The sequence below is a fragment of the Dama dama genome, chromosome 27, assembly GCF_033118175.1.
Source record: "Dama dama isolate Ldn47 chromosome 27, ASM3311817v1, whole genome shotgun sequence".
NCBI lineage: Eukaryota > Metazoa > Chordata > Mammalia > Artiodactyla > Cervidae > Dama > Dama dama.
In genome coordinates, this window is record NC_083707.1 from 61,428,923 (window position 1) to 61,440,127 (window position 11,205).

At 41.3% G+C, this 11,205-nt stretch overlaps 1 protein-coding gene across 1 annotated transcript; it reads right to left on the bottom strand.

Annotated features, from left to right (window-relative positions):
• Positions 1-4,823: 4,823 nt before the first annotated feature.
• Positions 4,824-5,649, bottom strand: LOC133047571 (small ribosomal subunit protein eS6-like). Its single transcript, XM_061130852.1, has one exon. It carries the CDS (start codon positions 5,607-5,609, stop codon positions 4,860-4,862), a length of 750 nt encoding a protein of 249 aa, XP_060986835.1. The 5' UTR covers positions 5,610-5,649; the 3' UTR covers positions 4,824-4,859.
• Between the last annotated feature and the right edge of the window lie 5,556 nt (positions 5,650-11,205).

The following is an 11,205-nucleotide window of genomic DNA, read 5'->3' on the forward strand; positions in this document are numbered from 1 at the left end:
GGTTAAGAATAGTTCCTGTTTTCCTACTGTTTTCTACTTCCTTGTGAGGAGTACGGTGATTTGTCAGCATTACTGAGTTGCATAACCTAGGGGGCAAGTGTGCGGTTGTGCCCGCCTGCAGGTAAGGTGGTTACTTGAAAGATCCTCCAAGCATGCAATAATAGGCTATCTGCCGATTACAGCTTTCCCCTAGTTAGGGAATGCTCTCATCTGTAGGTGTGCCGTGAAAGACTGAGACAATTCATTCATCGCCACTGTTCCCCCCACTCCCACAAATCCAATTCCACCCAAGACAGTCTCTCTGCTCTCTGCTTATCACCATTCCACCCTGTCACTTGTGGGTCTCTTAGAAGTCGTGCTTTGCTTCATCTTGGCTTTCCAGTTCTGCTGCCAGGAAATCTGCTAGGCTGTCTGTTTTCCTAGGACTGTCCCTCTTCCTCCTTGCTTCATCTGAAATGTGGATCTTCCCCATGATTGCATGTCCTCTGATCTTTTCTTAGAGGCACCTCCTCATTCTCCTACTTCATATTGTGAAGCCAGAAAACATGGTCTTCTCTTCCTCTTGTTTCCACTCTTTCCCAGCCGTTCTTCTTTCTTTGTCTTGATGCCCCTTGTCAAGTTTCTGACATGCAGGTATCTTACCATGTGCCCACCTGCCATCTTGTATATTGCTCCGTAGTATTCACTAATTGATCGCCTCTCCCTCAGTTATGATTTTGCTCTTCATCCTCAGTGCGTTCAGCCTTTTCAGTGTCTTCCAACCTTGTATTCCATAGGTAATGGATGGAAGCCATGCTCACTCTATGTTCCAGCTCTGTTCCAGTCCAATTTCCTTGTTTGTGAAAATCTAGTCATGTCTTTTGTTCTTTTGTTCTTTGGATCCATGGTCTTCCTTATCTATTTAAATATGCTTTTTATTTAAAGCAATGTTAATTATTACTAATGCCTGTCACTGGAGCATTAATGAAGTGATAAAGTTCCAGAGGGAAGAAGATTTTGATTACATGGGAAATCATGGATATGCTCGGGATTTTATTTTGCTTCTCCAGTTTCATCTTTCACTATCTCAACCTCTTGTGTCCCCAGGAGGCATGGATGCAGGGAGACGTAATCAGGGTTCTGGTCCTCTGGGGAATGTTGCGTCTGGTCTGTGGGGGGCACCAAGAGTAGACCCGCAGCTGGGTGAGGTCGGGCTGCTCAGTGACCCCACTCCTCTCAGCTGGGTTGTCAAGAGATGGCTGCATTTCTTTACCAAAGCCCGGGGACATTATTGGGCAGCTTTTCTGCAGCTACAGCTACCTTCTCCTGATTTTGCCACCATTACTGCCCTTGATGTATGCCTAGGAGTGGCAAGGTCTCTTCCCAGCTGCTGTCCCTTCATGCGTCCCCACTCTTTCTTGGTTTCTTTTAGCCCTGAGCATACTTCGTGCATGTGTGCGTGCGCACTAAGTTGCTTTGGTCCTGTCTGAGTCTTTGTGACCCCTTGGACTGTAGCTCGCCAGGTTCCTCTGTTCACAGGGTTGTCTCATCAAGAATACTGGAGTGGGTTGCCATGCTCTCCTCCAGGGAGTCTTCCTGGCCCTGGGATTGAACCTGAGTCTCTTACAGCTCCTGCATTAGCAGACTGGTCTTTACCACCAGTACCACTTGGGAAGTCCTGAGCATACTTTGTATAGTCCCCTTATTCAACTTTCCTTAATCACCCACTTTGACTGGAGTCATTTGTTTTCTGCTAGACACTTGACTAGTACAGTGAGCAAATGGGTTTAGAAGAAACATCTTTGACAGGGATTTTGGGATTGGATCTATCCCATATTGAGTCAGGAAACAGCTGACTCATTGGAAAAGACCCTGATGCTGGGAAAGATTGAAGGCAGAAGGGGAAGAGCATGACAGAAGACGAGATGATTGGATGACTCAATGGACATGAGTTTGAGCAAACCCTGGGAGATACTGAAGGACAGGGAGGCCTGGCGTGCTGCAGTCCATGGGGTCACAAAGAGTTGGAAGTGACTTGTCGACAGCAACAACAGCTACCCCATACTGAGAGGCACATGCTGAGAGGCACTAGGGCAGAGGTGTAGAGCACATGTAGCATCAAGTTATCAGTGATGGAGGCGGGGCATGAAGTGCAAGTGGAAGGCAGGTGTTGGGACCTCAGTGACTGTGGTACATAGTTGCTACTGTGACAATGTGTAGGATCAGCTGCCTTCTTATGATGGGATAGGAAGGTCATCCAACAGAAATCTGAAAGACATTTTTCAAGGATCTTGACAAGGAAATCCTAAATAAAAATAGATATATTTACAGCAGTAAGATTCTTAATCTTTCTAGATCAGCAAAATGCACTTACTACCACAGTGAGATTAACAGCAATAAAGCTGACATTAAAAAAAAATTCTAAGTATTGGTATCATGTAGGAAATGGTGTGATGTAGAGGAGAATTACTGATATAGTGCTGATAAAAATGCTAGATAGTACAAAGTAATTTGGCAATACTTCATGATATGTGATTGTTGGAGGGAGAACAAGATGATGGAGGAGTGGGGGAACGTGGACTATGTCTCTCTCCACGGACACATCAGGAATACACCTTCAGACACAGAAGTGCTTGCATAACACCAGCTAAGAGTGGCCAGGAGGATCTGACGAGTGGAAAAGAATATAGAACCAGGCAAAACTCGGTAGGAGGAAGGAACTAGGGGGAAAAACAGGAGTGTTAGTAGGACTGGACCTGCCCTCGGCAGGTGGGGGAACTGAAGCCGGGGTCCAATCCCCACATCTGGGCAATTGTCTGAGTCAGAGGAGACACATTTAAGGTGAGAGTGAAACAGCTGATCTGTGACAGCCTAAATGTAATGAGAGTGAGACAGTCCTTGCCACAGCCATACATGTGCCTGGCAGAGATGCAGATCCCTTGGAAGGTGCAGTGGCTGGGAGCTGGAGTTTAGGGATTGTGGAGCAATCCCAGGGTGAGGGCTGCTGTTGACTGCAGAGAGACGGATTAAGGGGATGAGAGGGAGGAGATCATAGTAGAAAATGCCTGTGAAGGCAAGCCAGGCAGCCATGGAAGCAAGGCGATCCTGCTGAGTCACACATATCGGGTGGAGCCATCACCATAGCCTCTCTCTCTCCATACACCAGCATTGGCTCCTGAACAATAGAGAGGCTGGCCCATCAAATGCCTGACTCACTGAGCTACAGAGTAGGGCCCCACCCAGGGTGCCCCTTTAAGTGCCTGATGTGCTGAACTGCAGAGAAGGACCCCAGCCAGGGAGCCCTCTAAGTGCCTGACCCGGTGGAGCTATGGAGAAAGACTGGCGGAAGAGGCCTTCTGATTGCCAGCTTACAGGAGGCTCAAAAAAGACTCTGAAGGACTCTGATAGGGCTTCCCTGATAGCTCAATTGGTAAAGAATCTGCCTGCAGTGCAGAAGACCCCGGTTTGATTCCTGAGTTGGGAAGATCTGCTGGAAAAGGGATAGGCTACCCACTCCAGCCTTCTTAAGCTTCCCTTGTAGTTCAGCGGGTAAAGAATCTGCCTGCAATGCAGGAGACCTGGGTTCAATACCTGGGTTGGGAAGATCCCCTGGAGAAGGGAAAGGCTACCCACTCCAGTATTCTTGCCTGGAGAATTCTATGGACTCTATAGTCCATGGAGTTGCAAAGAGTCAGACATGACTGAGCGACTTTCACTTTCAGGGCCATAACTCCAGCGGCAGACACAGTCTGTGTCCCTGAACCCTGGCACTGCCAGGGTCCCCGAAAACCAAGCAGCCATGCCACCTTCACACTCAACTCTCAGCAGAGCTGACAGAGGCAAAAAAAAAAAAAAAAAAAATCTTGCATCTATGCATGCAGGGTTGCATTGTGTCCAACTCTTAGTGACTCTGCAGACTGTGGTGTGCCAGGATCTTCTGTCAGGAGCGTTCTCCAGGGAAGAATACTGGAGCGCATTGGCCAATAATGGTTGCCATACCTTTTTCGAGCACTATATTTCCTGCTGCCCTAGCTGCAAACTTCCCTGAGTACCTGGTGCTGCCAGAACCCCTGAGACCCAAGCAGCTGCACCACCTCCACACCTGGCCCTCACAGGGGCAAACCCAAGTCCTCCAGGGCAGCCTCAGGGGCAAACCCCAGTGGATGACCCTCATGCAGAGGTGGACATAAAACCACAGTTGAAACCTAGGTGCTATGTGACTAAGGAAGATGACCCAAAAACCTCCCACCAGCTGTACAAGCTGCAGATTAAATCTACATGATCAATAGGCAGACTCTGTGTCTATGGAATCTATAAAAGGCCATTGAGAGCTCCCACAAAAGAAAACTTACTAGTTCTGATAGCTGTGGACATTGGAGGCGAGAACACACAGGAGTAGGACCAGATTAGAATCTGAGCTGCCCCCACAGCAGGTCTAGAGAGCAGCACAGTGTTGGAGGGCATCCTAGGGAGGTGAGGGGGACTGTGACTCCCAGCGAGGGAAAGGACTCTGACAGCAGTGACTCAAGGAAAACATTTATTATTCTTATGTTTTGACTTGTTCTGTAGATTCTTTTGGATTCTTTTTTTTTTTTCCTTTGCCCTCTGTTGTTGTTGATTTTATTGGCACCAGGAAATCCAATTAAACTTCTGAATTTTTTTTTATTCCTCAGTCACATTTTTTATTGTTGTTATAAACCTCTGCCTCTACATTGGGCTTTTGCAGTTCTGTGCAGTTCCCCCCCAACCCTGTTTTTTTTTTTTTTTTTTTTCTCCTTCCTTCTTTTCTTAAAAAAAATTTATTATTACTATTATTATTTTATTTATTTATTTATTTTTTTTGATGTCTGATCTTATTTATTTGTTACTCTTAGAACATCTCATTTTTGACTGGACTCAGACTTAGAAGTAGAAGCTCTCAGAGAGGACAGCCTCCGTCTCTTGGCAATCTGTTCCTGCCGTTTTTCTTTGGCCTCCTCCATTCTCTTGGCCAAAAGTTTAGCATATTCTGCAGCCTCTTCTTTGTTTTTCTTCGTACGCTGTTTCTTCAGAGCAATACGCCAGCGTTTGTGTTGCAGAACTCGTGGAGTCACGAGACGCTGAATCTTGGGTGCTTTAGTCCTAGGTTTCTTACCTTCTTTGTTTAGGGGCTTTCGCACAACATACTGGCGGACGTCATCTTCTTTAGAGAGATTGAAAAGTTTGCGGATTCTGCTAGCTCTTTTGGGACCCAGGCGACGAGGCACTGTAGTATCAGTGAGTCCAGGAATATCCTTCTCCCCTTTTTTCATGATGACCAAGTTGAGAACACTCAGATTGGCATCCACAATGCAACCCCGTACAGATTTGCGCTTTCTCTCTCCAGTCCTCCTTGGTCTGTAACAGGAATGCCCCTTACTCAGTAGCAGGCGAACTCGGCCATGGGTCAAGACACCCTGCTTCATGGGGAAACCCTGCTTATCATTCCCGCCACTGATTCGGACCACATAACCCTTCCATTCTTCACCCAGAGCGTCAGCAGCAACTTCTGTGGCCATACGCTTCTCGTAGAAGGTACGAAGTTTTCGTTCATCGTCCACTTCAATGAGCTTCTGGCAGCCAGTGGCCGGGAAAGAGATGTTCAGCTTCATTCTGAAGTGGCCGACAGCCTCCGAGGCGCCACGAAAAAGAGGACTATTATTATTTTTATACCTTTATACCTTCGTTTGCTTTTCCTACTGTTGTTTTCCCCTTGCAGTTAATCTTCACTGTATATAAATCTTACCTGTTTCTATTTAACTTTGCATATCTATTTTTTCTTTTTTTCCTTTCCCCTCAACATATTTGCTAGTTTTATTTTCATTACTTTATCCCCCAATTGGCACCTTGCTTTAGTTTTGTTTTCCAGTTTGTGCTTTAGTTAGTTTTGTTCTTAACTGGTAGATATAATTTTTGGTTTCCTTTGTTTGCCGGGTCAAACTATTGTACTTTATTTTTGTTGGACTGTTTTAATTTTGCTTATGGGTTAGGGTATATGTGTATATTCAGTCATACTTTTTATTGTTGTTATAAACCTCTGCCTCTATGTTGGGCTTTTACAGTTTGGTAGAATTTTCCTCCCCCCCACCCCTTTTTTCTTTATTCTTCCCTTTTGTCTTTTCTTTTTTATGTAATTTTAATTTTTTGAACCTATTATATTTCTTATATATTTATTCCTTTGTTTGCCTTTTCTACTGTTCTTTTCCCCTTGCAGTTAATCTTTGATGTATATAAATCTTCTTCATCTACCCCTATTTAACTTTGCATATCTATTCTTTCTTTCCTTTCCTTTCAACATATTTGTTAGTTTTGTTTTCATTGCTTTATTCCCCATTTGGCACCTTGCTTTAGTTTTATTTTCCAGTTTGTGATTTAGTTAGTTTTAGTCTTAACTGGTAAACGTAGTTTTTGGTTTCCTTTGCTCACCAGGTTAATCTACTGTACTTTATAATTGTTGGACTGTTTTGACTTTGCTTATGGGTGTATATGTATTGTGCATATTCCATCATTTTAATTATTATTTGCCTGATTTTGTAACTGCCATTTGTCTGGGGTTCATCTTTGCTTTCTCGTTTTTGGGTATTTGTTTTAATCTCACTTAATGCCATAACAAACCACTTGTGGAATCTTTGTTTCTGACCAGAGATCAAGCCCTGAACCTTTGGAGTGGGAGAAGTGACTCCAAGACCATAGACTCAGAGAAATAACCCCAGGGAGTATCAAATAGTGAGAACTCACCCAAAGGAAACCACTTGTAAACAAGACCCGGCATCACCCAACCACCAGTAGCATCCTGTGCAGGCTACGTCATCTAATCAACAAACAAAACAAAAATACAAACCAAATCATCAGCAGACAGGATTACCACCTCACTCAGCCTTGCCCATCAGAGGAAAAACAAGCAAACAGAAAAGCTCAGCACCAATCTCACCCTACACAAAGCTGACACAAAGCACTGGACCAACCTTAGGAGGGCAGAAACCAAACGGGAGAAAGAATTCAACCTTAAAGCCTGGGAAAAGGAGAACTCAAACAATAAGTTAAAAAAAATAATGAAAAAGTAGAGAAATACCCCACAAATTAAGGAACAAACTAGAAACACAGACGTCTAAATAAATGAAAAGGAAATAGGCGAGCTACCTGAAAAAGAATTTAGAATAATAATACTAAAGATGATCAAAAACCTTGAAAACAAAATGGTGAAAATGCAAGAATTAATTAGCAAATACCTAGAAGAATTAAAGAATAGACATACAGAGACAAACTATATAATTACTGAAATTAAAAATACTCTAGAAAGAATCAATAGCAGCATATTTGAAGCAGAAGAATGAATCAGTGAGCTGGAAGGTAAAATGATGGAAATAACTTCTGAAGAGTAGAATAAAGTAAAAACAATGAAAAGAACTGAAGATAGTCTCAGAGACCTCTGGGACAATATCAAATGCACCAACATGCAAATTATAGGGGTCCCAGAAGAAGAAGAGAAAAAGAAAGGGTATGAGAAAATTTTTGAAGAGATTATAGTTGAAAATTTCCCCAACATGGAAAAGAAAATAGTCAATCAAGTCCAAGAGGCACAAAGAGTCCCATACAGGATAAACCCAGGAGAAACATGCCAAGACACATACATATCTAACAAAGACTAAACACAAAGAAAGAATATTAAAAGCAGCAAGGAAAAGCAACAAGTAACTTACAAGGGAAACCCCACATGTTTAACAGCTGATCTTTCAGCAGAAACTCTGTGGACCAGAAGGGAATGACAGGATATATTTAAAGTACTGAAAGGGAAAAATCTACAACCAAGATTACTGTACCCAGCAAGGATCTCAAAATTGATGGAGAAGTAAAAAACTTTTCAGACAAGCAAAAGTTAAGAGAATTTAGTACCACCCAACCAGCTTTACAACAAATGTTAAAGGGACTTATATAGTCAAGAATTACAACAGAAGAAAAAAAGATCTACAAAGTCAACCCCAAACAATTAAGAAAATGGCAAGAGGATCATATATATCAATAATCATTTTAAATATAAATGGATTAAATGCTCTAACCAAAAGACACAGACAGGCTGAATGGATACAAAAACAAGACCCATATATATGCTGTCTACAAGAAAGCCATTTCAAACCTAAAGACACATCTAGACTGAAAGTGAGAGGATAGAAAAATATATTCCATGCAAATGAGAAGCAAAGAAAACACTGGAGTAGCAATCCTTATATCAGATAAATTAGACCTTAAAATAAAGATTACAAGAGATAAGGAAGGACACTATGTAATGATCAAGGGATCAATGCAAGAGGAAGACATAACAATTGTAAGTATCTATGCACCCATCATAGGAGCACCTAAGTACATAAGACAAACACTAACAGACTTAAAAGGAGAAACTGACAGTAACACAATAATAGTAGGAGACTTCAACACCCCACTGACACCAATGGACAGATCATCAAAGCAGAAAATTAGTAAGGAAACACAAGTCTTAAGTGATAACATTAGATGAGATGGATCTCACTGATATCTCCAGGACCTTCCATCCAAATGCAGAAGAATACACCTTCTTCTCAAGTGCACATGGAACATTCTCCAGGATTGACCACATCATGGGTCACAAATCAAGCCTCAGTGAATTTAAGAAAATGGAAATCGTATCAAGCATCTTCTCTGACCACAATGCTATGAGACTAGATATCAATTGTGAGAAAAAAAAAAAAAAACTGCAAAAAAACACAGACACATAGAGATTAAACAATATCTTTCTAAATAACCAATAGGTTACTGAAAAAAAGCAAGGGCGAAATAAAAAAATTTCTAGAAACAAATGACAATGAAAACACGACAACTCAAAACCTATGGGATGCAGCAAAAGCAGTTCTAAGAGGGAAGTTTGTAGCAATACAACCTTACCTCAAGAAACAAGAAAAACATTGAGGAGACAACCTAACTTTACACCTAAAACAACTGGAAAAAGAGGAACAAACCCCCCCCAAAATTATTAAAACGAAAAAATCATAAAGATCCGAGCAGAAATAAATGAAAAAGAAATGAAAGAAACAATTATAAAGATCAATGAAACTAAAAGCTGGTTCTTTGAGAAGATAAACAAAATTTACAAGCCTTTAGCCAGACTCATCAAGAAACAAAGAGAGAAGAAACAAATCAACAAAATTAGAAATGAAAAAGGAGGTTACAACACACAATGCAGAAATACAAAGGATTATAAGAGACTATTATGAACAACTATATGGCAATAAGATGGATAACTTTGAAGAAATGGACAGATTCTTAGAAACGTTCAACCTTCCAAGACTGAACCAAGAAGAAATAGAAGTTATGAACAACCCAATGAGAAGACACTGAAATTGAAGCTGTGATAAAAAATCTCCCCCAAAACAAAAGCCCAGGAACAGATGGCTTCACAGGAGAATTCTATCAAACATTTAGAGAAGAGCTAATGCCTATCCTTCTCAAACTCTTTAAAAAAATTGTGGAGGAAGGAACACTTCCAAACTCATTCTATGAGGCCACCATAACCGTGATACCAAAACTAGACAAAGACAACACACAAAAAGAAAACTACAGGCCAATATCACTGAAGAACGTTGATGCAAAAATCCTCAGCAAAATTTTAGCAAACAGAATTCAGCAACACATCAAAAAGCTTGTACACCATGATCAAGTTGGGTTTATTCCAGGGATGCAAGGATTCTTCAATATATACAAATCAATTAATGTGATACACCAATTAACAAATTGAAAGATAAAAACTATATGATAATCACAAAAGATGCAGGAAAAACCTTTGACAAAATTCAGCACCATTTATGATTAAAATTCTTAAAAATATGGGCATAGAAAGAACCTATGTCAACATAGTAAAGGCCATATATGATAAGCCTACAGCAAACTTTATTCTTAATGATGAAAAGCTAAAAGCATTCTCCCTAACATCAGGAACAAGACAACGGTGTCCACTTTCACCACTGTTATTCAACATAGTTCTGGAAGTCCTAGCTACAGCAATCAGAGAAGAAAAAGAAATAAATGGAATCCAGATTGGAAAAGAAAAAGTAAAGCTCTCACTGTTTGCAGATGAGATGATACTATACACAGAAAACCATAAAGATAGTATCAGAAAATTACTCAAGCTGATCAGTGAATTTAGCAAAGTTGCAGGATTCAAAATCAATACACAGAAATCACTTGCATTTCTATATACTAACAATGAAAAACCAGAAAGAGAAATTAAGGAATCAATCCCAATCACCATTGCCACAAAAAGAATTAAACATCTAGGAATAAACTTACCTAAGCAGAAAAAAGAACTGTACACAGAAAATTATAAGACACTATTGAAAGAAATCAAAGATGACATAAACAGATGGATAGATAGGCCATGCTCCTGGGTAGGAAGAATCAATACTGTGAAAATGAGCATACTACCAAACACAATCTACAGATTCTGTGTGATCCCTATCAAATTACCAATGACATTTTCCACAGAACTAGAACAAAAAATTTCACAATTCGTATGGAAACACAAAAGAACCCAAATTGCCAAAGCAGTCTTGAGAAAGACGAATGGAACTGGAGGAATCAATCTTCCTGACTTCAGATTATACTACAAAGTGACAGTCATCAAGACTTTTTCAAACTCATGTCCATTGAGTCGGTGATGCCATCCATCCATCTCATCTTCTGTCATCCCCTTCTCCTCCTGCCTTCAATCCTTCCCAGCATCAGGGTCTTTACAAATGAGTCAGCTCTTCTCATGAGGTGGCCAAAGTATTGGAGTTTCAGCTTCAGCATCAGTCCTTCCAATGGACACCCAGGACTGATCTCCTTTAGGATGGGCTGGTTGCATCTCCTTGCAGTGCAAGGGACTCTCAAGAGTCTTCTCCAACACCACAGTTCAAAAGCATCAATTCTTCGGTGCTCAGTTTTCTTTAGAGTCCAACTCTCACATCCATACATGACTACTGGAAAAACCATAGCCTTGACTAGATGGACCTTTGTTGGCAAAGTAATGGCTCTGCTTTTTCATATGCTGTCTAGGTTGGTCATAACATTCCTTCCAAGGAGTAAGTGTCTTTTAATTTCATGGCTGCAATCACCATCTGCAGTGATTTTGGAGCCCCCCAAAATAGAGTCAGCCGCTGTTTCCACAGTTTCCCCATCTATTTGCCATGAAGTCATGGG